Raw genomic sequence first — 27,843 nt, 5'->3', positions numbered from 1 at the left:
GCCTGGGAACCGGAAACGCGAAAACGCGTCAGTTCTGCGGAGAAGTTCATATAAACTTTATCAAGATTACCGTGGCCAAACTTATTTCAGCATCGACGCACCGGATGCCAGGCTGATTGTTTATCGCCGGAACGGGTAAACGTCGTTTGTGGAAGGAACAAACAGTGAACGGCTTTAATCACGCGATAATTATGCACACTCGCGCGATATCGCGGTCCCTGTTTCGTCTCACTTTTCGCATCGATCTGTGCTTTACATGCGATCCACATTTTTCCTACCATGTTCAATTTGTCCAGCGAGACACGCGCAAGCAGCGTGCGATTGTAAGAAATTTGGTATACTCGGAGCTAATAAATGAATATGTAAACGGTAAAATGAACGTTAACCAGCGCGTGCGCTAAATTATCGCGGGGCGTGTATCATCGAAACGTGCGTGGATGCATGAAAAATGAAAAATTACACGAGCATGCAGGCTCGCAGTATAAATTATATGATACGCGGTGAGTAACATCAGTGAAAATACGCGGGCGATGTCGTAATTTTCGTTGGATCCCGATCGCATCGAAAACCGATACGAATTAACAAACTTGAAGCGCGCTCGGGAATTATCGATCTCGCCCCCGCCGCCCCCAATTAAATGAAACTCGCTCGTCGATTTCGAGTGACTCGGGTCGAATTTAATCCGCTGCATTGAATAAATAAGATCACGTCGCGTGCAGTTTAATCGACGAACGTGTTTAACCAAAAATCTAATCAAAAGATGAATTAGTTAAACGGCTTTAATGGCTCGACTGCGTCGAAGCGTCCGACGCGCTAATTAATAGATCGTTATCCCGCGGATCGACGAGAGCGGCGTGGACGAGAGTGGCTCGATGGCTCCACCGAACGTTTCGATCGAAAATTTTACCACCGCGCGGCGGGATCTGAAACGAGGATACGTCGCTTTTAAATGAATATTTCACGGTCTACTTTTTCGCAGCCGGATGCACCAGTTTATTTGATTCGGTCGGACGATGACACGCGCGCGCCACCGTTGTACATTTTTACGCGGATCCGAGCATACCATTTTCCGCCATAATTCGCAAATCTGTCGAGGACCTGTCCCTAAAATTGCATCGCGAAAATATGAAACCAGATTAAAAAAAAGGAAAAAAAAATTCCACTCGAATCTCTCTATCCTGAAAAAAGCCATTACACCGCCGCGAGAGTCGCTACGTGAACAACGCTCGTTCTCGCCGATCGCGAACCACCCCTATTCACAGTCGAACACGTTACTCTAACGTGCTCGCGGATAGAGAGCGGCGATAATGCCAGCCGCGCGCAAACAGAACTGTGCCAGAGTGTGGCCTGTTCCCGCATTCACAAAGGACCGCGTATTTCTAACCTTCGAGACGCTGTCGGAGCCGCTACAAGTTTTAATTATGCCGGGTAGTCTGGCTGGCGTATCCTCTCGTTGCCATTGCAGACTGCATCTGGCGGCGCGATGATAACATTCACCGGGTCCGGAGTTTCTCCTCCTGCCGCGTTCTCGTCATTCAAACGGCCTGGCGAGAGGGACGAGGGGGTTGAAAAAAGAAGAAGGACGGTGGAGAGAAACGAGTGCCAGGGCCACGGGTACAGGGGATGGATGGTAGGGCGAACGGCCCGGACAAGGGTTAGAGGGGCGAACGGCGGAAAGAAAAAGCCTGCCTCATTAGGAGAGATCAGACTGCAAGAGAGCGGCAGTGGTGCGCCGTTCAAATGGGATCCAACGTCGCCGTTAATGGCGCACGTCGAGATTTTTGAGGCCTCCTCCTTTTCGGAACGCTTCAATCCATCTTCCTTTTCGCCGCTACCTTTGCTCCGTCTTCGTCTTCGGATTCGCCTTTCGCTAGCTTCCGCGCGTTTCGCCCTACTTCGCGTCTCTCGTCGATATCGATGTAAATTGAAATAGTCGACAGTGATTATTTTTATCGAGCTGTTTTCAATGAGTGAATTTTCACTTTTAGAGAAATTCGTAGGAATTCGAAACACTGGTGGAAGGGTTCGCTCGCGTTTCGATCGTTTCGCGGAGGACGCCTTCCGCGCGCGTGATTCCTCGTACGACTTCCGACGCGAAATCCACGCCAGCGTGGACGTTTATGCGGCGGACCCCTCTGACTCGCGGTGAAATCCGCGGGAAGAGCCGTGATCCAATCAACCGCAAAGTAATCCCTTTTGATCCCTTTTGACGCCGACCGATGGAAATGAGACTGTTGTCGTTCCATCGAATTCACCGAGAAAGCACGCCGTGACCCGGGGTATATCGACCCGGGGATCATTTTCTCTTTCGTTTAGGGGAGGCTCGTCCTGGCCTCCGGCAAGGATTAACGTTGAAATACTGATACTTCCTTCATACGAGGCATCCACGGAAATTACTTTCTCGTCGGAACGATCGCGCCCCACCGATGCAGGGTGGTGGTCGAATAAAGGGAGTAATAAATAAGAATACCTAAAACGTCGTCTCGTCGTTCGCCGGGAAGCAACATCAATTTATTCCGACGGCGAACGTTCGTTCACCCCGTGGGATAACCAATTATGATTATTCTTTGACAACTCACGCGAGCGGGGGCAGATCAATTTGACGGGTTGATTTCACCCCACTGCCTAAAGCCCCCTTAACGCGTCGTCGTAACAGCAACGCGCGGTAATCGAACACCCCGTCCAGGGGGAGAGACAAACGGAATATAAAGGAAATAAACGAGAATAGGGACAAAAGGAGTCGGGGGCTCGAAGCGAGCGGGAGATAACAGAGCGCGCGCGGGTGCAAGTGGACGAGGAGCGAGGCACGACAAAGCGTAGGTGCAACGACAGAGGTGCGCTCGCCTTGCACCGGCATTCGTACATCCACTTTCCTCTGGCATTTACAAGGGCCGTGAAGGGCGCTCCGGGCTCTGTCGCGAAACAGTTTGTAATGGTAATTTAATTCACGGGTCTGCCCTCCGGGGAATTCACGAAAACCGGAAGCAGAGCCCGAACTACCCGATAGTTCGTCAGAACCCGGGTGAATCTGGAATGAGAGATGGCGGAGAAAAAGAGGAAGCGCGGCGAAAGAGGGGCGACGGGAAACAGAGGAGCGTGTAGGAGGATCGGTCGCTTCTGTCGGCGATTTAATTAACATTCGTTGGCACCCGTGTTTCGGGGCTGTTGAAGCTACCTAGACCGAGAGAGTGAACTTTCGTGGATATTTTTGAGGATCGCCCGACGATTCATTTTGCGCGTTCGCTTCTGACCATCGCCGTGGCTAATTAATTAATATCGCGTTCTCCTCCTGGCCACCGTTGTCAGCCACGCGTGGCCATTGAACTCGCGACAGTTTCGCTCGGTTACAAAGGTACAAATGTCCGTTTGTTTGCTCAGCTCTCGCGACGTACGAGAGTACAACTTGTCTGGCAACGAGTGTACGATCGCGGGAGAACGAAATCAGTGTCGCGCCGTGTTGTAATTTTAGCTTCCCTGGAGATCACTGTAGTACGAATTCCACGAATGTACGAGCTGAAAGTTGGTCCTGTAGAATTAAAGATTTTTTTTTTTTTGCCTTGGAAATATTTGGAATTGAACGAAGCTTGGTGGTATCGAATCCGCAAACTTACTGGGAGACACTCGAGGACCGGTGCGGTAATAATCGAAAGGAAAATAAAGGAAAGAAATAAAGACCCTTAAACGTAGACAGGCTAGAGAAAGGGCGGATAGTCGAGTTTATGAAACTGTGGAAGCAGCGCACAACTTCCGTATATGAGAGCAATTTAAAGAGGATTCGGTTTGGGCCAAAGTGGCCGCAGCACATCGATGCGACCGCCGGATCCAATATCTCGCAGCGGTTACCGAGGAACTCTGCTCTAGATCACTGTCCTTTCTGATACTTACCTGGAACCGTACAGTCTATTTCTGACCATCGCGGTAATTGCGCGTGATCAATCGAGTGATGGATAATATTCAAGAGCTGCAGTGACTATCGATTTCCCCCTCGAATTCGAAATAACGTGGCTTCTCCTGCGAAATTCCGTTCCGATCGATCAGATTCCGAAAACGAGGGTAATTCTGAAATCGTCCTGATGACAGATGTCAGATGGACTCTTTTCATCGCGAGTGTATCTCGTTTCGTCGCTCTGGATTCTGAGTTTCATTGTTTTCTATTTAATACACACACAGATTCATTGTTTTCTATTTAATATTATAAGGGACAATCTCTTGTATCCCTTTTGCACATTCCACGAGCGCAACGCAATGGATGTACCGAAATGGATACACGAGGAACGCGGGCGGATATGAAAAGCCGCGCTCGCGATCCGACCAAGAAGCTTTTTATAATCCCGTCAGGCTTTAGTAATTTCGGGTATGCAAATGACTGGTACCGCGGCCGCAAACGCGAACCCCGTAGCCGGCAATGATAAAACGCGTCCGGATACTTTACGTCCTTTCTTACGAACACAGCCACGAGGGGGGGATCAAACGGACGTCTGTGCCCCCCTCAAAGTGTATCCTGCTAATTACTCCAACTTTTCAAGCGAGAAAGTTGCTGTGCTACCCGGAAGAATAATACAAACGGTCTGCGCGAACGCTTTCCGGCCTGTTTGCAGCGGTTTCGAGAAAGAACTTCGCCAAAAACAACGTTAGAGACGAACGAAACAATCCCCACCGTTTGTGGTGGATACCTAATGCAACTTGAATTATAATACTAAGTAATCGTAGCGAGAAATCGAAACGGTTCCCAATGAATTCAACGGCCTATTGAACCGTGGGAATCGCTCTTTGAAGGCACGAAGTAATTACTTGGCAGGTATGAAACATTCCAAGAAAGAATGATTAGAATCGAACGGCTACGAGGAAGAAAAAAAGAATATTGGAGCAAACAAGCCTGTTCATTACGAGATGCGATGAAAAAGGCGTCCCGGGCTCGCTGGAGCTGATATTGAATCGGCGTTGGGACGCGCTCGGAGAGCTTTGGCGTTGGCAGCAGCATTAGGAAGGCGTGGTTCAAACGCGGATGGCTTTCCGGCCAGCGGACGGATGCTCTGGCCCCTACGAGGACACGGCTTGATGCGGTTTTAACTGCCTCTGCTGACACTGTCACAGATATCCGATATTCTGCCGACCCGCCAGCCGCTGTCCTGCAACCGTCACTTTTTCCCGCCCGCATCGATGGAATTTTAATGAACCATCTCCTGATAAGACGCTCGCTTCGCTGTTCGCGCGTTAATCCGCTCCGTTCGAAGCGAGCTTGCCTTCAAAGCTGCAATTTGAAGCCTCTGAGATATGACTTCAGCTCGCAGCTCGAACTCAAGTACGAAGAACGCTTATACTTGGCGATTATCTATACTCTTATTTGAAATAAGATTTCTGTTAGAGTCCACGTTTCGACACGTAAAGTATTCTTGTAAGTAATAGCAGAGCTACGAAGGATTACTGTAAGAGCTGGTAGAACAATAAAGCAATTAGGTATGAGAGAGCACCGACTACATCGACGTTCGCCAAGTTTGCTTGTAGATAAAGCTCCCATCGTCCCGCGATCCTCGACGCGCTGGTATCAGAGCCGTTCGACGCTGCCGCCGAATCGTAAGAAGATTATGAATCGCGATCCAGATAACGGAATTAAAAGGCATTGTAGCTGCTCGCGACGGAACAGCCCCGGCTGAAATTCGGCGGCCGTTTTGCCAGCGAGCGTTAACCTGGCTTTATCTGATTACCAACAACGAGAGCGCGGAGCGTTCTGGAAAATCCGACAGCTAATCCGAAGCGTTCCCGTGGATTACGAATGTCTTACAAAGCTCTCGACTGTTCAGCCCCGCTCCCTTTGAACTCGAACGGAGGTGGCCATCCCCGTTTCCTCCAACCCTTCGATGACTCTCAGCCGTTTAACTGGCGTGCAGTTTTCAAACTCCTGCATTCTCTCGCGAGCTCGCACATTTTCGCGATCGAGAAGTTTCGAATTAATGTCCACCGGTTCCGCCGCGAATCGGCCACTCCTCGCGATCTCGCCTGCGAATGGCTCGCTGACCCAATTTCACCAGCCACAGAGCCACTCGAGTGACGAACGTTCGAGAGCTTCGTTCGAAGAATTCCAACGCCTCGTTTTTTTTACGCACCCTTTCGAAAATTATTGGGAGAAGGATCCTTCGACAGCTTTAATTGCGATATCGAATCTGACACGTAATCGACCATTTAAGAAGCATAGAGGGTGCCCAGAAGTTCATCTCGCCGCTTAAACCTTGGGATCTTGAGCGAAAGCGTTAATTTCCATGTCATTCAAAGTCGCGAAACTACTTTCCACACTGACACCGAGAAACCACCGGAGAAATAACAAGAAACAACTGGCGAAAAGTTCGCGGAACTCTCCCCTTGGACTTTAATAATTGTTTCTTTAAATGAAATCCTCGGGTCGAGGATATCGGTCGACGCGGAGTTTCCACGACGAGGGACTCGTCGAGCAGCTGGGAAATTTCCGTGGCCTAAAATGTTCACGCCTTCAACGGGGTCGTCGACGTGTAATTCATCGTCGAGGGAGGCCAGGGAAAAAGGAGGCGAACGTAGAGAGGGTCAACTTCTGTCTTATTCGCGGACGTCGCCTGGCCTTCGTTCGTCTTTCATTCGACGGTACACCCTCTCGCCTTTTATCCACCGCCTCGTCGTACCCGTTCAATGATTTTTTCATTCCCTGACCACGGTGATACTTCAGTCGAGCACACTCGTGGACCCCTTTCCCGGCGTAAGGACCATCCATTAAAACCAAAGAATATCGAGGGGAAAAAATCACAGTCAGATTACCCTCCCTCATCTCTTGGCTGCCCGTCGACTATCCTCACGAGTGGTTTCTTGCGGGAATCTTGCCTCGTTAATTGACCAGAGATCGTCGCGTAATCCCCTGGAAGGTAAACATCGGGGGATTATTAATTACGATGGAAATGAATGATACTCGGATGCAATCCTTTCGTTCTTATGCAAAACGGTCGCGCTGTTAGAACCTCGAGTATTTCCTTTAATCAACGAACGTAAAGAAAGATGGTTTCATTAATATTTATGGTAGAAGAAAAACCGATTTCAATGAATTTTCCAGGTTATTCGTACATATCGAAAATTATATTAACTCCTTCCGTACCTTCTACGTTAATTAAAGTAAAAGGTATCCTCAATATTTATTCCTCTTCTGGAAGAATTTTCCAGGCAAAGTCGAAACGTAAAATAGTTGCTCAATTACTCATCGAATTCATTTTCGTGTCGTAGGTTTTTTCAATCTGTTCGCTCTCCTTTCAACCGCGTTCCCTTCGCGAAGAGAAAACCAGCCCACGGAATTATTCCAACATTTTTACCACCCCGATGCTCGCTCTATCCATTGTTGTCAGATTAATTTTATCTTGCTCGCGGTGGTCCTTCTACCACGGAAAGCATCGGTGTAAAGATTAGCCGGGAGCTTGCCTTGGACTTCAATCAGCGAACGCGCCAATATCCGATGCAAATACAGGTCTATTGTTTTTGCAGAATCCATTCAGCCCCGGCGGTAGTATTAGTAAGCCGTGGCAATTTATCACCGGCGTAATATAACCGACGGGCTTTTGTTATTCCATGGTGAAAGGGAAGCCTCATTTCCCGCAACAAATTCTTTATTAAAAAAGTTTGGGAACAAACGTACGAGCGGGCAATTTCCCTCGTCCGAACGGTAATACACCATGGGATTCGCGGATGGCGTCGGTGCAACTCTTCATTATACCTATCTTTTGTGCGTACTTTAGTGTTTACGCGCGTGTTGCACCCTCGCTAATCCCACCCTGTCCTATTCCCTGGCTTTCACCACACCAGGAAATGGGATCGCCTCCACGCGTCAATGGAAAAACGCAACGAATCCTCGCGCTCGATGCGCGTTCGACGAGGAACAGAGCGCAAGTGACATCGTCCGTTTACCTCTGTAAATTGTACGAATAGAACATCGCGCGAATAGTTTTTTACCATCATCGTTTTACATCTCTTTGTGCCCTTACGATATTTTCCGATCGTTCGAGCTTTTCGTACGATCTTTCGCAGTAGCATTCATACGTTATTACTTGTATTACGTTTCATACGTGTTTGTTCGTCCCGTGCGTGGCTTTTTCAAATCTCCTTTTGTTCTGCGTTTCACAAAAAAAAAACAACTTTTTATTGGCGAAACACTGAAAACGTTTCTCCCTTTTTCACAGGCTTCGCGTTTTATTACGTACAAGTAAAATTTTTAATTGAATCCCCTTTATTTAGGGGACGCCAGGCTTTTGATTCATTGCTTCGTCGACGATACGAATATATTTTAAGTAATCGGCACGTAAAGCGCCCCCGCCAGTCGCGGATCGTAATTTCCACGGTATTAATTGGAGAGTTTCGACGAAGTCCCCCGAAATCCTGTTACCAATAAATCTTGCGAATATCAAAATACATTCGCTGTAATCGGTAATTAGATACAGTGCAGATTTTGCTTGAACAAATGTTGTTCCTCTGTCGCGGGGATTTAATTTATAACGCAGGCTCGTTCGCGACTCGTTTTGTTGGAAAACAAAAGCGTGATGAATAGGACACTACATCGATTATATAAACACGAATTTTCCATTTCAAGTAATGACAACCATCTCTCCGTGATATCGTATCGTTTCCACGGTGACTTCTCAGTCGAACTTTCGTTTTTCGTTTTTTTATTTTAACGCGTCGAATCGCGAGACGAAAATTGATAGAGTAACGAACGATTAAGAGGATTTGAAACGCGCGGGTAATGGAAAAAAGGGTAACGATGGCAGCGCGAACTAGAGGATCGAGAATTACACCTCATTATTACTTCGTAGACTGTCTGGTTTTCGTTTGGTTAAACGGTAATTACCTTAGCAGTAAGTCTAGCGCAACTCTGGCTAATATCCAATTGAGTTTATTGGCTTAGCCGAAAGCTGAAGTAGGTTTTGGTTAGATCCAGCTTAAGCTTCAAGGAGAATCACGTTGGATCTATTAAATGTGAATCACGATACGATCGAGTTCGTGTAAACACCGTGTGAATTAACCCAACGCCGCTTTTTAAATTCCAATTAAACGAACGCTTTTTATATTCTCCAATACAGTTCTTAATACAATTTAAAGTCAATCTCGTCACTGAACCGTCGATATCATCCGTTCGAAAGCAATTGACAGTTATTGAAAAATCGAAATCGCAAAGGTTAACGTCAACTTTCACCTCGATATGCGAGGGAAAGGGAAAGAGAGAAAGAGAAAGAGAGATATGACGAAAGAACACTTGCGGTTATTACGAGAAAACGCAGGTTCGCAGACGAAGGGAAACGATGCCGCAACGAGCATCATCAACTGCAATCGCGTCCGCTTTCGCGCCCGTTGCAGTTGCGTGGGCTTAACGATCGCGTTTAGGGTTGTGTTTACATCTTTCGTCCAACATCGCGCATAATTTCACACTCGAACCGAGATCGCGTTCGCGGATAAATGCGTGATCGTGTACAGCCACGTCCTCGTATCGAGCTGGACGTCTCAATTTCGTCGTCGAACGAACGAACGGTGCCCTATAGAACATGCTGTTCGCGTGTCTTCGACGCATCAAGTTTCTTTTACCCTAATCAAACGCGAAATTCTGCGTCTTGGAAAACATTAAACATGGAAATCCGTACTTCTCATCAATCTCCTAATTCGTGTAAACGAAACAATTCGCCTGGGTGTACGCGTCCATCGATGCAGATCCTTCAAGTTTCTTTCGTCCTGATCAAGTACGAAATTTTGCGTCTTGAGAAACATTAAACATGGAAATCGATACTTCTCATCAATTCGTATAAACGAAACAATTCGCCTGGGTGTACGCGTTCATCGATACAGATCCTTCAAGTTTCTTTCGTCCTGATCAAATACCAAATTCTGCGTCTTGAAAAACATTAAACATAGAAATCGTTACTTCTCACCAATCTTCAAATTCGTGTAAACGAAAACAATTCATCGATGCAGATCCGTCGTTTCGTACGGTCCGTTTAACGGAGTCTTGGTTGGTCGCGACGAGGTATCGAGTCGCCGCACCCTTCGATCGATCTCGATGCACCCTCGCGTGGCACAGTATCGCCTGGGCGTCGTTTCGCTCGCCTCTCGTTGTTTAAACCGTTCCCCGTTCGCGAGCTAACCGTGAAAATAAGGGGAGCAAATATTAGGGTAAATTGAAAATTCTGTTAGCATCCACAACGCGGAGGAGCGCGCGGAGGGGGCGGTCGGTCGACTGTAGCCGTTTCGCGCGGGATCGTTAATAATCAGGCACAGAAAGCCCCCAAAGATTCTGCTCCCCGTGTAATTGTTACGGTTTAACGAACCGTGCGCGGATGCTTTCGCAACAGAAATACAGCGAACGTCGCCGGCAGCGACTACCAGCCGACGTGGAAGCCGTGGAACTTTGCGAATAAGTGGAAGGAAACGTTCAGCGGTAGAGGGAGCTGTTGCGAGGGCCGATCCTATTGTACGAGGACAACGCCAACAGATTCGCGATAGCTCCTCTTTGACAATCGTCATTGTGGTTAGCTAAGATACGTCAAATGTGTCTTCCCTTCTGGTTCATTATTGAGCGTACAATGCACCTTTTACAAGCATCGAAACGTCATTTACGCGGCGCGCGTACAATGTTCGTTGGTGGAATATCGTTGCCAGTTTCGCTGCGGTCTCTATGAGAAACTGGCAATAGACCGCGGCGACAAACGCGAAGAGGACAATGACAGTTCGATGGATAAGTAGTCTTGATTCGATTCTTATTGATTCCTTGACTTAACTCGTGCGCGTGTATAGTAGAATTTTAAAGAATCGCGTTTAGACCAGTGTAATTATGGAATTACCCTATTCTGTTTCTTTTGAAATAAAGAGGCAATGTTACGTGCCAACGCAGAAATTTCAGAGTGCAGTCGTCGAAACTAAATTTCCATTTGCACACGGCGCGCGGCGTTCTTATCGTCCACGGACGAATCCGGCGTAAACCTAATTAAACAAACTAGGGACGCGCGTTACCGAACGAATTCGAATCCCCTTTTCCCTAATGCATCGCTTCCTCTTCCTGTTTCGCGACCGATCCCTTCGATGTCAAATTTCACTGAAATTCGCGGCGGTCCACTCGAATAACGAAATTACCAGCTGCTCGTTTTACGCGATGCCGCGTGATTACACGCCTCGCACGTACGAGTGTCCGCGAGAGTGCTGATTTCACGCGCTCGTACAACCACCGGTTTTCATCTGCCGTGTATCATTGTATATCAGACGCGGCGGATGGCTACGCCGATCGAGGAGGAACGCGATAGTTATTTAACGCGAAATCCATTTTGCGTAACTCGATTCCGACGCCATCATCGGCCGGGCAAAACCGATTTGCCAGGTTTCGTGGCGCGGAGGAGACGGTTCGGCTCGTATCGAGCCGGCGAACGAGGACGACGGCCTCCTCCTTCGCTCGCGAGCTGCCAGGAAAAAGGGGTGAATCGGGGCTGACGATGTCCCGGACCGGACGAGCGATGATGAGTTGATTTACTGCCGTGTAAACCGACCTTAATCTCCGTCAAGGTTTGCGGCCGTTTCGACCGAAATTGCCGCGCCAAGGAGTTCCATCGGCTGACGCCTAGACGTTCGAGGCGATCAAACTTTTTCACCAACGTGAAGCTCCCTTCGACGTCTTTGCGCCCGTCTTTGCTGGTTGAACGACGTCAGGAGGATTCATCGTCGGTCCCTTTGGAGGCGCTGTTTTTGTCCCAACAAAATAATCGGCGAGGAAATGTATCGAAAAATGATTCGACTCGTTCGATTTTTGTAAACACCTCGAATTCCTTCATACTTCAGTGAAAATTGATGACGCTTTCATTTCTCGTGTTGTATTTATGGTTTTATTCGAACGGAATCCGCGAACTCTCGATTTCGACTCGACGAGCAGCGTTTTTTCAATTAAAATTCCACTATTCAGCGCAAGGGTCCAATTACAATTGCGAAACGATCGGGAATTACGCGAAATCGTTCCGTCTCAACGGGGAATGAATTATTTTATTCGTCACTTTTAAACCCAATAACGCGACGCACGTGTTAAAAATGTATTATCCCGTAAATCGCGTGCACGCGAAAGAGAGACAGGGAGAGAGAGAGAGAGAGATCTCCATCGAGTTACACGGATTTATTAAAATCGCTGCTATCACGTCTATACGATACGATGCTCGAATTTTAATTTTTTTTTTTTATTATTCAGGAAAAAAATCGAGGTGTCGCGAGTGATTAATAATAGAAAAACTCGCGCGATCTCGCGTACGATACGCGCAGCCGACGCACGTTTACATCGAGTTTCCCGTTTATCGCGTTTCCTTGCTGCGACAAGCTAACGAGGGCGGGTAATTAAAATTAAAAATCAATAAAACCGGGCCGCCACCGTTCTCACCACGGTTCATTCTGTCCACGGACCGGGGTCGTGAAATATTTATCAGCTCTCGCGATGATAGAAAACGCTCGATTGTCCTTTTCGCTGTCCCACTAATTCGTATGATTATGCATGATATCCACCGTTATTCGATAATGACTAATTAGTTGAATACACTGTAACGCAGTTTCTGCCCCGTCGCCTAGCGCACGGAACAGAATTTGCACGGTTAATGCACGAGGCACAATTTACAACGTGATGATAATTATGGATCCGTGTGGTCAGGGGAAAAATTTATGCGTATCGGTTTTGCTTTAATACGATGTACCGACTGCGAGATTAACTTTTGAACGGCGATTAAATATTCTCAGATTACGCGTTAAAATTGGTTGTCGATGCCGTTGCTCGTGTACGACCGTAATTTCATCGTGCCCCCATTAATGGGGACGATGATGCGATTTTCAATGATTGCAACGTGACTCGTAAAACGTGGATCGCTTTCAGCGAGCCGGTGAGCTCGCAATTAAATCGTTTCTAAGCTTGAATTAATTCGGTGCCACTATTCGTCGGTAACGGAGGTGTTTAAAATTAATTACAATTTTCTCTCGCGTCGATTGCGGTCACGGAATTTGCTCGCGTTGGAATTATTCGTCGCTCGTCGACAACGCGTTTCTCGCGATTAATTGTAGCTCGCGCGTACAGCCGCGCGAATCGTCGCGCAAACAGAGAAATTATTTCTCCTTCTCGTTTCACGGTTTTTCTGTTTTCCAATCTCGATCGGCGCGGGCACAATTCCCGCTGAACCGCGCGGGTTTTCAGAATTTTCCGCGGACTACTGATTGTTGGAACGCCAACGGGACCTTTTAACTCGCGACAGTTGTCATTAAGCCATCAGACACGATGAATGGCCGAACAGGATCCGATCGCGGTGCGGCTCTTTCGGCGGCGATGCCACCGCCACGGTCGACTCTCTCTCTCTCTCTCTCTCTCTCTCTCTCTGCGCATCAGTGGAAAAATGCAATGTATTCGTGAGCGGCTGCGCAACGGAGTACAGGTAATGCATGGATTTCCCATGTGTCACAAGATTGCTCTATTTTCCCAGGGCTTGAATGATGTACCCTTTTCCTTGCTCGGTTGGTCTGGAAAAAAGCTCTGGGGATTGGAAACATAGAGAGCTACTCTGCCGGGCGTACTCGATAGTCGTGTTTTCCTCCCCCGTGTAGAGCGCAAACTTCTTCCGTTGCTCCTCTCTTCCTTCTTTTTTTTTCCTTTCCTCTTTTTTTTTGCATACACGCTTGTCTGTCGCTTTAATACCTTCCCATGCAGCTTATCAGGAAGCGAACGAGACCGCTGGCTTTCCGCGGTACTATAATAAGATCGTCCTATCGACGAGCAGCTGGAACGAACGATGCTAAAGGGGAATCCTCGTGTTCAACTTTTTTGTCAGACTTTAATGAGAGAAAAAGTTGTTCGTGTATCTTCGTACCTCGGAAAGTGTTAGCTTGTTGCGTGTATTTTACATCCGTATTTATGTACATTTCCCTTTCGATTTTCTTGTAACGTGCGATACGCTCAACGAAATGCAAGTGAAGTCGATAAAGAGCAGAAGAGGCAAGAAAAAGTTTTCGTGTCGAAAATTATATCCCCGCCCTCGAGCGGTAACTTGAAAGTTCCGAGCGTGTAAAAGGCTCGCGCCACGGCGAAACTAGGGAATAGTCGAATAATTTAGACCGTGCGGAAAAATTAGAAGCGCATAATTGCAGCTCAGATGCTGCGCGGCCCTCCTCTACGGCGGGGTTGCCGACAATTAATGTTCGCGTCAGCGTGTCCCTTAAATGCATCCTTGCCCTGAATTTTAACGCTCGGGCCGCGCGCAACGGCTGCCACTTCGGTCTGATTACGACGGAAATCGAGTTTCGTCCTCTCGTCTACAACTACGGAGGGGGGGTTGCGAGAGTACGATACGCGGGGAAAAGGGGAGGACGATGGCTTCGCATATTTCGTAGCGACCCGCGCCGAGCGAAATTAGGGATGTTAGGGAATATCATCTAATGCGAGAAGTGCTGGCTGGGATTAGTTCCACCCCTTGCAGCTTGCACATGCAAGCTGACCGCAGCGGTTTGCTGCAGCCGCGCAGCCGTCCTTCCGCATCCCTTTCACCCGCGCTTCCGCCTACCGTCCACTGTACTTTGTCTTCGCCTCGTACGACTACTATTCGTTTCCTTTTTTTTTTTTCTTTTCATCCCTCGCCTGCTCGTTTCTTTTGCCACATCCGTCTTTCCGCCCTTCTTACTTTTTGCGCTGCTGCAGACAATTAAGAAAATAATTTTCGAAGAAATACCGCTTCGCACGCGAGCGTTGCTCGTCGAAAATTTGTTGCTGCAAGATGCTTCCGTTAAATATGTTTCCCCTAATACCCCTTTCTACCTTTTATTTTGGATTTTACTTTGGTTTATGCTGCCTCTGTCTGAACATAACCGTCCTATTTGGAGAATTTTGTTTTTTTCTTTATTTATTGCGAGCAGAAAAATAGGGAGAGTATTTAAAACAAATTTGAAGATTAAACGTGCACGCTAGTGAATCTACTAAAAAGATCAAAATTCTTTGAAAAGAATTAGATCCCAGAATTGAATAGCCGATAATGTAACAATCTGTATGCTCCCTTATCAGTGGCTCATCCTTTTATCATATCCTCCCCGCTCCATAAACCTGGCCTCTCCTCCCTTTGTCTGAATATCTCGATTCAACCGGCGCCATCGTTCCCCTGGTTTCACTCTCTCGCGCTTCTTAGTCTTCTATCTGCCGTGACCCACATCCATCGGGGCGGAAACGAGACGGCCGGGAAAATTGGAAATCAGTAGAAAATTGTGTGTGCGCAACGCGCGCGCGCGTCTCTGCGTATAACCGAGATTATCTCACCGCGTTATCACGTCACCTGGAAAAGTAGAATTTAAGAGTCGTCGTTCGCGGTCGGATCGCCCATTTACAGCGGTGTAAACGCAGGCGCGCGAGCCGCCCGTCTTCTGCCACCGAAATTTACGTTATCCCGGGGAAACATGTAAGCGAGGATATGGGAATGAAAATGAATTTTTTAGCAGAGCATAAATCTCCGGGGATCCATGTCGCGGGCGACGAGCGCGCCAAAGTCTCGGGGATATTCTCTGCGTTAAAAAATTCCACGGTTAAACAATATTTACGGTGTCGTATTACGTGGTGGGTTTTGAAAATCATTTTAACGGAAGATCGTAAGGCTCTTGATTAGATAAATGGTTCAGTGTGTGGATAACGAGTGTGAGTAGTATTGATGAAGGAAGAGAAGCGACGAAGTGGAATCAGTCTATCAATGGTCAGTCGTGTTCTCTCATAGACGCGACAGACAGTGATTATAGTTAATAATTGTTCATGTACAAGCTATGTTCGATATTATTTTTACTGAATACCTTTTATATGTGAATTAATCGTATTATCCAATTTTGACAAAATAATGTATTCTACATTTTATTTATAATTTGATTTATGAATCATCTGTTCTCGTTTTTAGTTGAAACTGTATTTTTTACTTATTGTTAACGCTTTAAATTATCCCTCTTATTGTACGTTTTCACGTTCTACAGTTTTACTCCGAAACAGGACTCGCAGATACACCCTTTTTAGCGCAACAAAACGTAGACAACAGGCAAAGGGATTCAGGGACGCGAGGGTCGTGTTTACGAGCAATTTTTGAGACAGGAGGAGAAACTGTCATCGACAGGCAAATTGAAGTTGGCAACGATCCATCCGTCCATTTGTTCCCCCCTCGCATTGTCCGCCGCGGGCGGTTTCTTCGCGATGAAAACTGCAGTTTGAAAAGGAGGCATCCCGTGGGAACGAGCGCGGGCATGATTATTGGTGGATCGCCTTTGTGTCCTCTCTTCGCGACGGTACACAACGACGTGACTCGTGTCCCAGGACGGAGGAACTTTAAACAGAAACGCGGCTTAACCTTGAGGGCATATTTCAGGCTCGCCCTTGTCGCTTTAACAATGGAACTTCCCGACGATTGTCATGGACTGCACCTGTGCAGTTTCGCCTTGCTTCTACTACTCCCTCCCTCTTCTCGTCCGCACCGTCGAAATTAAAAACAAAAATATTAATCCGCGCGACGACTACCCGAAATTATTGCGACCAAACATCGGTATCTCGTGGAAATTATTTTCAGAGAACCCCGCGAAACGGACGATAAATTCTCGCGCAATTACAGTATTGTGCAAATATTTAAAAGAGCAATCAAACGCGCAGATGCACGATTGACATCCGCGGTCAGAATAATAACGGAGCATCGAAATATAATCGAGCAAGTGGAAACGGTCCGTCACTGGTCAGACGCACCAGGCGTTCTATGGCCATCGCGATAATCACTGCCTGTTACCAATGCGTTACGATTATTTATTATACGTTACTTTTGTCAGAATAAACGCAACACTAAAAATCATCTACTGTGGAAAATCATTTTTGCGACGGTTCAGAAACTTTTTCTGATACACCATGGCGACGAGTCACGCCTCGCGTGCGTACGGCGTGCGATTCTCTATCGCGGAAGATAGATCGTATCGTTCGCGAGGAAGATAAAGCAGGATTTCATTGAATTTAATTTATAGACGAGCACCGGGGCGATTCGTTGCGCGCCTGCGAAACGCATCAGCCTCATAGGCGCACCGATGCACGCCACTGTCCACAAATCATCGCATCTGTTGCTGCGGTTTTCGGGATACCCTGACCCCTGCGGGGGTGAACGCAGGGGCACGGGACGACGGGACGTAGGCGTTTCAAATTAGATCGCGACGTCAGCCGTGTAACAAATTGATGGCCGGAAAATCAAATCGGAATTTATGGGTTTACGATCACTCGGTGGATTCTGAGCCAACGCGAACGCGGAGGCGCGCGCATTTATCTAACGTTATCCCTTTGAACAACCGAACAATTAGAGGGTCCACGTTAAATTCTCCTCGTTTCGAAGTAATCAATTTTCCGTACAACGGATTCGATGCAAATCTCATCGAATTGAATTCGATGTAACTACGCTGAGTTTTCCATTGTTTAGTCGATCGTGTATCGCGAAGGCGGTGTTTAAACGCTCGGGCGTATCGTTTCTTGCGATTGAAAGAGCTACTCCGAGAACCCTCTGTTCTGAGAACGATTCTGACAGGGGCAGGTATAACGACTCTTGAGAATAGATTCAAAGAGACTCGAGTGGCTCGACGATTTCCTTTGGAATCGCCTACGATTACTTTTTCACTTCCGAGAGTGGATCTCGAGAAAGAGTAAGAAAGCTCGAGATGATAATAAGCGATGGGGGATGAATATTTATGGAAAAACTGACACCGTGACAACGAGTAAAGAAAGAGAAAGAGACACAACTAAAGAGAAAATGTCGACGCGGAAAGGAAAAAATAAGGGAGATAAAAAGGTGTTCGTTTTTAAAGTACGTATCAAGTCCTGGATGGAACAATCGACGTCGAGAAGACCTCCTTTCGCCCAAGGAAATCGCTTAGCGAGTTCTTTTCATCGGACGAAATGAAGGCGTCTTCTTGTTCGTCGCAGTAAAAAGAAAGATTACGATCACGAATGAATAGAGACGGGATTTAATTAAGTGCCCTAAATAAATCAAAGCGGAGAGAAACAATGTCCCCCCTGTACAGCGTCTCTCGACTTCTTTCACCCTCGAAGAAAGTGTAACGCGATGATATTCCATCGACGACTACGATGCTCCAATACATTCTTATTCGCTCCCCAATATCTACGTTAGACCAAAATAACGTGTCTACAAGTGGCATTAAAATACGAACGAAAGATCGTAATTAATGAATTCAGAGAAAAATATGTCTGAGATACAAATTACAAATGTTGAAGATAAGATACCGCTTCTTACGTCTCTGCAGGATCTCATACGCCCCGCATTTGAACGTACTCTACGCGATTATACTCCTGCGTGAGTTATAGCGAGAGCACTCTATAATCTTTCCCGTAATGTTATAACTGTACAGTGCACATAAATCTGGCTCTCCATCAAATCACAATTCTACCTCGCGTACCGCGCTACACCTCCAGGAGGATTTCCATAAAGTTACAGTAACTCCGGTGTGCTCTATAAGGTTTTCCACGGGGCTGAAGTTATGGCGCTCTATAAAAGTTTCCGTAAAATCGCAATGCCACTATCCCGCGAACTTTTCGCGGGAAAATCACAATGTTGTCCTCCCGCGCGAACTTTCGTATGGCGTCGCGGCAGCAAATTTCCGGCCGGTTATCTTTTATTCGCGTAAAAACGAGAGGGCCTCCTATCGTCCTGTCGCGCGCAGAATTACAGCCCCACTCGATATATCGCGGGGGTCGACGGAAAAACTAACGAGCATCCGATTTGTCGGCAAAACAGGGTCGCCGTTCGCGACACGGGAAGACGAACGCCCGCAAGAAAACGGTCGATACAATTCGCGCGCGTGTAGTTATTATTCGATACGTCAGGCCGCGATGAAATATGATAATCGTTACTCGCGCCACGCCCGGTTTATCATATTTCTTCGGGCGCATTATCATAATGGGATCGTGCACGGGATCCGGGCACGTTCGTCTCGACGAGTGGCCGTGTCTCTAGCCCGGCTAGATTGATGCAGTTTATGAGGCCATCGGACGAAATTCGTGCCCGTTCACCTAAGCGCAACGTGTGCCGGATGGCCGATCTAGGTGGACAGAAGCCAAAGTCTACAGTTTTACCGAATATTATGCTCGTTTGATTGTGAACAGAGCAACAGTCGAAGATTCGCTCTTGTTTTTTACCTTATTCTATGAATTTTTAAACTTCGCTCAACTTGAACTATAACTTAAGTAATTATACGATTTACAATCCAATTGAAAGTTTCGAAGTCCTGAAAAGGACTAGGAAGATTTCGACTGAATTGCAAACGACTTAAATCTACGCGCGTAGTCCTTAGCTTGATATCGTTTTCGAGAGAGCAGTCTCTTGAAGACGTTACCAAGGACCCAGGCCCACCACGTGGAGGTGACTACGCAGGGACCCATCCTTAGAACACCATTGTATATTTATGATCTCGGTACAGAAGGTACCGAATGAAGAAAATTGAATTAAGAATCAATTATGAATTAAGAACACCGAAATCCGTGATACATTTTCTAAAATCTATCAGATATTTAGAAACTGCAGCATGGATTTTACGAAAATAATGATCAGAAATGCCACCTTTTTACCCAAAGTGAAATTTCTGAAGTGACTCTACTAACACTTCGGAATAATTAAAGTGAAGATAAAACAGATAAAATTCGCGATGCGACGAAAACGAACATTCTCGCGAGAGCATTCTAACGCGATGGTTCAGCACTAGTCACAAGGCGAACCGTACCCGACGTGAATCGCGAACAAGTTATGCCACGTCTTACGTTAAAACTGTCGAAACCAAACTCTCTCCAATGGCGAATGCGAGTGCCATCGAGATCTCAGCAAAACTTAGCATTAGAACGCATTGCTCGTGGACTAAAGACCCTAGCGAAACGAAGTAGGAGTTATAGGGCGCGACTCCACCACGAAAGCGTCCACTGTGCTAAGCCAATACCCTGGTCGAGCACCCGCGTGTACCAATCGACCAGGACTGCGAAATCTCGATGGGTACCGAAAACCACATCAGTTTGATTGAGTATCGACTGTCTCACTGTGTGACAATAAAAGACGAAATCTCGAAGGAATAGAGAAAAAAAAGTACGTGAAGCGATTTCACGTAGCTGAAAATTAGGATGCTCGAGCGAATATGTAATGCATTTTCATCAGTAATGACTAAATGCAAACTGATTTAAGCGATAACAATTTGTTCTATCTTACTAAGCGAGTGGTATCGGATTGAAAAAGTGGCTATTTCTCATTTTGGATAAAGAAATGTATTCCTTTACAATTTTATTACATAGTAGAATAGGGGAAAGGGGAATAAGTAAATTACGTATAACATATAAAAGTATTCAAAACTAAAAACACATGCATCTCTTGGCGATCCAGCGGCGAGAACTTAGGCTTAATATAACTTATACTGAGGGTTGTTATGGGGTGCGAAATGAAAGCTAAAGTATGTGCTTTCTCGTAACTAAGGTAGTGATTTCGTAAAACAGTGTAGAGAGTAATACGAGAATCTATAAAGCAATTGAAAACGTATCGAGAAAATTATTTGAAAAAAAACGATCCGTTTTCGACGCGATCGATTCATAAGCAGATCCACGCACGATTCGTCACTCAATTTCCGGAACGAACTCCGTTACACCCCGCGCAGTTCTCGCGGACAACTTACTAATTCACCTCTGAATTTAATCCGCGACAGAACATGGTCGACGTTCAGCCTGTTCCTCGTTTTTCGCCGTTTCTCGCAAGTATCGCGCGAAACGGCGCGCGTGGCCGTTCGCAGCAACGAGCCAAATTGAATTCGCGAGAAATCCGGTTTTCGTCTAATGTTCGACGCGCTTTTGCACCGCGGCTCGGCGAGAATACGGTAGAGCAGCTTGTATTTAAGCCGGCTCGACCGAATAGCGGGCGGGGAAACGAGGAACAGGAAGAAGAGGAGCGACGAGAGCACGCTGAATGTCGCGACTTTTTATCCAACCATTACTGGACTATTCTCCCTTTTTATACTCTCAAACATTCCACCGGGACGAGCGGCGAATAATTAATTATCGAGTAACATTAAAATACCAGAACACGGACGCTTTAGATTTCTCCGCGGCGGACAACGAACAACGTTGCACGAAACTGCGGAGGATCGCAGCTACGAATAGAGAGCCGAGTGGTCTCTCGCGGTGTAACACGTTGTTACAATGCAACCAGTGCGCCAGTGCCGCCAAAACCCCGAACACCAGTTTGACAATGCAGTTATTAATGGAATAACGTCGGTTCTTACTTTTCACCCCAGCGAATGGCGCGCCCTCTTCCTCGCTCCTTTCGCCCAAGGATTCCGTTGGCGCAGGTACAGCTCGATACTTTCGAAGCTTTTTGCCCCCGAACTTTTGTTCATTTACGATACAAGCGTACTGTCGGCCCTGCTGGGTAGTTCTCGTTATCCATTACATACCAGCACAATTACGAGAAAGTTTCCTGTGAGCGATGGGGATGAGGCGGCTCGAAAGGAAATTCCTTCCGGCTTCGTCCGGGTTTTTTCCGCGTCGCTGCAGACAAACTAGAAATTCTAGAATTAGAGAACGGGGACGCGCGGAAGACGTTGGTTAATTAATTAACTTATCTATGCTACCTGCAGCGAAATTAAGTAGCGAGACGTGTGCACGTCGCGTCGTGTAAAGTATCGCGCGAAAGTATTGCGCGCCTTTGGTTACTGTTTGCAAACGTTCCTCCGCCCCCTGATCGCGAACATCAACGATAAACCTAAGATAAAGAAAATATTGAAATTTCCTAACTAGACTTTGCGGAACGATGGAGGTGGGGGAAGAGAAACAAAGTCAGGAAGGAAGCGCGAGAGAAATTTCTGTAGTTAGCGGAGTTTCTGGAAACACGTTGGAACACGGTGGAAGCGCGATGACGGGGGATTGGGTTTAATCAACTTTCCTTTTTGTCTCGTAAATCTTACGCACGCGTAAACTCTGTTCTCGAGTCGACGCGACGATCGTTTTTCGAACCTTCGCCGACCGCGGTAGTCGCCTCGTTTATGCGCATCCTTCGGGGGACCGTCGATTATAATTTACCGGGGACGCGTTTAGCATAAGCTCCGCGCGGTGTTTCCGTGTCACACGAAAATTCACGAGCCCCTGAAGCCGAGGATAAATTACGGTGGAACAGCAGTAGGCCAATAAAGAGTTTTCGCGACGTCTTTCAAGAATACAATGAATTTACTGGGAAATTTCCACAAGTGCCTGCGATTCCAGAAAATGAAGAATTCTGGATCACAGATCCGAGTAAAACGGAAATTAAAATATCGCCAATGGAAGAGAGAAAATTTTACTCGAACGGCTGAATATTAAAGAATTGTAAAGAATAAATGAACGAAATGTTATTCTCCAAAATGAAGCATCATGTTTGAGTTTCCCTATTTTCTGTCAAGTGTCGAACCATTAAGATTTCGAAAACTACCTGGTACCTAGTTATCAATGTAATAAAGATTGTTATGTGCAATGGTCGAGAGTTACAATCGTGGAATAACGTGCGATTCGAAGATGACGCCGGTATTAAATCCACATCGCCCACGTAGTCGATCGAGACACGCTTTTATTGTCTCTTCTTGATCACCATAAGTTACGGACCATTCAAAGCGCACGTGTACTCACTTCACAACCTTCTCTCGATCGTCCATAAAATTCAATTCGAATATAAACAGACGCAATGTATCACGCATAAAAAGCAATTAAACTCGCATATTATCAATTCAACCAAAGTCTGATATTCCACGAACAATAACGAATACTTTGCACATGTCTCATATATACACGAAGACTTCACTGAACTTACTGAAAAGTGCGCATGGCGGAGATTAGAAGAGATTGATGAATAGGAACAAGCTAATCGTTAATTTCCCCTCTTTGTTTCAGCGTCGAAATCTAACCCAGGCCTGGTGGACATCGAGCCAAAGGGACAGACTGCCGTACGATTGGGCGAGAGTTTGCAGATTTTATGCAGAGTGGGTAGACCACTTCGAGTGTGCCGCGTTGAGATACCTGGCGAGGACGCTGGCATGGTGTTATCCAAGGGGCAGCCGCCCGAAGACGGTATCGAGTACCACGGAGAGGGCACAGAATCGGGCCAATGTGGTGTTCGTATCGCCAAGATCAAGGAGAGCCACGACGGAATTTTCAAATGCACTCTAACGACCACCGATAGTCGGGCAGAAGCGCAGGCGTCCGTGAAAATCATTGTTGCCAGTACGTATCGTTTAGTTTCACTGGAAGAAACGACATTTTCCCGAACACCTTCCAGCGTTAAATCATCACGCGTATCCGTACATGGAACGATAACACTTTCTTACTCGCGTACCCTCGAAATTAATGAGAAAATTCGGGGGAAACTTCGTGACGTTAGTTGCCCGAGGAACGTATTCCGTCGTGCGGGCGAAAAATATTACCGCGTGCAGGGGAATTCGAGGGCTAATTAATCTTCGTTAAGAGAATTGCTAACGAAAGAGGTCAGAGGGTGAAATAAGAGAGCGCGAAAGGAAATTACCGCTTTCAGATAAAGTCGATAAAGATAAATGATGGAAACGGGCCGCGATCGAGACCACCCCGGGGGATGTTTCATCCGAATTTAAATAAAGATCCGCGCGTTTTCTTCTTAACCTGGGAAATTAATGGTATAGCGGCGCAATTTCAATGCTTGACCCCCGGCGAAAGAAGCCCCGGCATCGTTTTTCCCATCCGCTGTATAATTAACGCTTGGACCTCGATTCTCAGAGCCGCCGAACAATCCTGAGCTCCACACCAATCCTGGATCGTACGGAAGGAACATATACAGAACGAAAGAAAAATTGGAAGTAAGTTGCAGCGCGCCATCCGGACGACCAGCGGCGAACGTTTCCTTGTTCCTTGGTAATTAGTTTTCCAGCGAAAGAAATTTTTAATTAAGCCTTCGCCTGTGATTATCTTGTACTTATGCGAGTTTTCTGTTTCACCAACGACAAGACGACGAGCCCATCGGCAACGAGGAGAGGCCAACCATCTACGACTCGAACGTGGACGACAACTCGCTGGCCGTGCAGAACGCGTCGCGTATCTTGGACTGGACGGATAATGGAAAAGTTCTCCGTTGCGTTGCCAGTCACATCGCCCTCGACAAGCCCAAGGAAACCACTATGCAGCTGCAAATTTATTGTAAGCGATCGTCAATTACTCAACTCGTGAATACTCAGGATTAAAATGTTTTCCTTGCCACCAACGCTGCAAACAATTTTTTTAATAACTATACTTCGATGCTGTCAATGATTACACGCGTTGCACTAAACTAGTGATATACAGTTGCGTAACTTTAACGCGATTTATAGAAAACAATAGAACAACTTCGATCAATTAGAAGACGGGAATCTCTCGATTTTAGATCCACCTCAACCGCAACTACCCATCGAGCGCTTTGGATACGTGATCGGAAGCAAAGGGATCGTGAACGTGACCGTTAACGCAAATCCGAGGCCGAGATTCTTGTGGCGAGTCAACGATGAGAAGATCAACGAGGGGCGACCAGACGAGAGCAACCGACTCGAGACTTCGACCGCTGTCGATCTGGTAAATTAATCAGACTTTTTATCCTCTAAATTGAATGAACGCGTACTTCGCAGCCTATCGAGAATTTCAATTCCAACAAAGCGAACTGTTCACAAAACATCTACGCGTCCTTTCCAAGAAGATATTCGACGTTACATCCGAAAGTTTCGATCAATAATGATTTATTATTACTATCTAACTCGAGCAACGTAGCGAGATAGATAAATATAACTAAAAGCCGGGGATATAATTTAGCAGAATACACCACGCTGTAACTGGAGAGCAATAAAATGGCGGAAGAAGTTATACCTGTAATATACATGAAACGCTCTTGAAAGTTCCTCCGCGTGGATGGATCCGCGCTGTTGGATAAATAAAATATCCTCCGGGAAGTCCAGACCTTATCGATAAAACGTTCCCTCGGTTCACGCGACATGGCCGGACAAATACTTTGCGGCGGTATGAAAAATTCTGGCCCGTAAATATTGAACGGTTTTCGGGCGCGCGTCGAATAATAATGCTCGAATAATAATTTAATGGCGAAATCCAGAACAACCGGGGGCAGACGGGTATTAATTCGATCGAAATCACCGGTCGAATTACCAACGGAGCCCCGGTCGAATCGAATAAATATTGAAACGCGGATTTCGGATTGGCCGCGAGCGCCAAGTTTTTCCACCCGGTGGAATATACCGACGAGCGAACGTCCGCGGGAAACGACGGAGAACAAGAACCGACCGATAATGGAACAGGGAGGCTTCGCATTCCGGGGCGTCGATTTTCACGGTGCACTTAACGTTTTTCACGCACTTGCGTGGCTCGCGAACTTCCCCGGTAATCGAGGAGGGGCCTTAATGAAATTCCGCTCGATTCGGATCCACCGATGGGAATCACTTGAAATAAATTGGTATCGGGGATTGCCTTGTTCCAGTTGTTCTCTTCCATCTAAGTATACAGGGGAAATGATTAAAAATCGTTAAATCGTACTTTTCGTTTGTAGAAAAACGAAAAATAATCGAGAGGGTGCTCTGCGTTTTCTCTTCGTTCAACAAGAACAACCGATACCAAAAGCTTTTTAACTAGAATAGAAGTTGCGATAATGCTTCAATGCTGCAGCGTTAAAGCGAAGCTTAAATCAAATATTTAGTCTGCGTAGAACTAGTTACCGTGGATATCGATTAAAATGTTCGTAAAATCGGTCGAACTAGAATCATTATGTAAATTAAAAAAGACACGCGTTTACGAGGGCAGTTATCAAGCATAGAGAGAAAGAGAGATAGCGAAAAATGTTCCGGGACAGTGGGCGGAATCTCTCAGCTGGCATCGTAGCAGAAGAAACCAATAAAAGTGCCGATTCGGGACAGCTCGTCGGATACAGCGTGAATAACTCTGAAAAGGCCGTGGCCAGATAAAAACTGGCAGCAGAGCGGCGTCGACGAATGCAAATCAGTTTTCATTGAAAACACAATTACGTGGCCGACAGGAGTTGCTTTCTCTCTGAACGGGGAGCACATTGATCGGCCGATCGTGAACGCATCGGTGATTTCGCTTCGCGGCTATTTTTCTATTGCGTAAATCGCAATAAACGGCGTCAATCTGTGCGGGACGAGCCGCGAAAAAATTCGAGACGAATATCGCTGAACGATAAAAGCCGTTTTACTTTCTTCGCGTGTACAATTGTACCAGGTGTAGACAGAGAGTATCGAAACGTAAGAGAATTTCTATTTTACAGGGAAGAGGAGTGTGGAGCGTGATATTGACGATCGACAGCGTGCAGAAATCGGACACGGAGAAGAAATACATCCTGGAAGCTCGTAACGACGAGGGAGCTAACGAATACGAGATCATTCTGTCAACATCCACAGTACCCCCAGGTAAAACTACCCAGATGCTTCTATACCATTATCGCTGAAATCAATTAATTACACTGCGCATCAGAGTAGCCTACACGCGACACAAAATCTTGTTAACTCAATTGGGAACGGCGAAAAGAAAAAATTGTTCAACGTTTCGAGTTTCGAATGTAACACGATACAAATTGTTTTACATTTGGACAAGGTACGAGCTCTAAGATTGGTGAAAAGACAATAGGAATTGTTTAGAGTCATAGCTGTCGATTACGCTGTTAGTTGTCACACTTCGTGTTCGTCACCAGCATTTCATCTCGATCGAGCATACTCACCCCCCGCTCTGTCTGTCGGCTCACGTCACATCCGTCGTCACTTTCACGTACCACCCGTGGCCGTCATTACGTTTTCAATTCACCCCGAACACACGGATTAGAACACTCTTTGATTGTTCTCCTCTATTTTTTTTTTCTCATTTTTAATCGTACGTGTACGTATGCGCTATGTATATTTCTAATCATATCGATCCTTCACCGCATGCTCTCACGCAGGTCCGTTCGGTCTGTTCTACGGTAAGCTCTCCGAACGCATGCAAGCACTAGGTAATGTCATTCTTTCAAATTATTATACGTAAGTAGTCGATGTGGTTGTCCACGCGTGGAGTTCCATGGGAACGATGGGATCGCGATCGCGTTCCATCGCACTCGAGAGTTCTGTCGAAAATTTCGCGAGCCCAAAGCTTTCCATAGCGTTCCCGTTCGTGTTTGCGCGTTGTTTCTCGATGTTTGCCTTTTTAGCAACGATACAGAATCGAATCGAGAGAATTCGATAAAAATGAAAGCCAATATTGACGCATTCCGGAGATTTTGATTCGTTTAAACGACGGGACGATCTTCTATTTTTTTAAATCTGTTCAAACGCAGCTTCATCTGGAATATTAATTCTCTGTTTGTTTCCGAGAGCTAGAGCCGAAGTAAACTCAGTAGCCCCGGCACTTCTCGTGCCGGTTTTTCAAACGCAGTCATCAATTTGCCGAAAAGTCGCGCGATGGATTCACAGGGGTGGATCGCGTGAATGGAACTCCGCGCCACGGGACACGCGTGTGTGTGTATACGTGTTACGTTATGTTTGGTGTTGATATCACTGCAAATATGAATGGCAGATCAGTATTTTTCGAATAAACGTGACTAAATTTCTCTGCGATCGCCTCCACACGAATCGACGCTTCTTTTTTGCCCCCGTTATATTGAACGCAAAATTTCGCGCCACCAATTTCTTTGCACCAGTTTTTGCATCAGAACTATTCACTCGATACGCTATAAATGTGAAAGGTTTCGAGTGCTTCTTGACTCTGAACTGTTACGCCTTCGGTGTAACACGGACGTGTCTGCGCTTGCT

The 27,843-nt window shown here is 46.5% G+C and overlaps 1 protein-coding gene across 2 annotated transcripts in view; it reads left to right on the top strand.

The window, feature by feature from the left end:
- Nucleotides 1-27,843, top strand: part of Fas3 (fasciclin 3) — a 320,223-nt gene that overhangs the window by 277,558 nt on the left and 14,822 nt on the right. For both annotated transcript variants that reach the window (XM_076897573.1, XM_076897574.1), the window contains exons 2-6: nucleotides 22,940-23,269; nucleotides 23,795-23,929; nucleotides 24,023-24,211; nucleotides 24,435-24,619; nucleotides 26,331-26,472. In XM_076897573.1, the coding sequence (XP_076753688.1) occupies nucleotides 22,940-23,269; nucleotides 23,795-23,929; nucleotides 24,023-24,211; nucleotides 24,435-24,619; nucleotides 26,331-26,472 (981 nt within the window). The remainder of the gene's footprint in view (nucleotides 1-22,939; nucleotides 23,270-23,794; nucleotides 23,930-24,022; nucleotides 24,212-24,434; nucleotides 24,620-26,330; nucleotides 26,473-27,843) is intronic.

Source organism: Xylocopa sonorina, chromosome 7 (assembly GCF_050948175.1).
Source record: "Xylocopa sonorina isolate GNS202 chromosome 7, iyXylSono1_principal, whole genome shotgun sequence".
In the NCBI taxonomy this organism is placed as follows: domain Eukaryota; kingdom Metazoa; phylum Arthropoda; class Insecta; order Hymenoptera; family Apidae; genus Xylocopa; species Xylocopa sonorina.
Note: the sequence above shows the minus strand (reverse complement) of the source record. Positions and strands in the feature narration are given on the sequence as shown.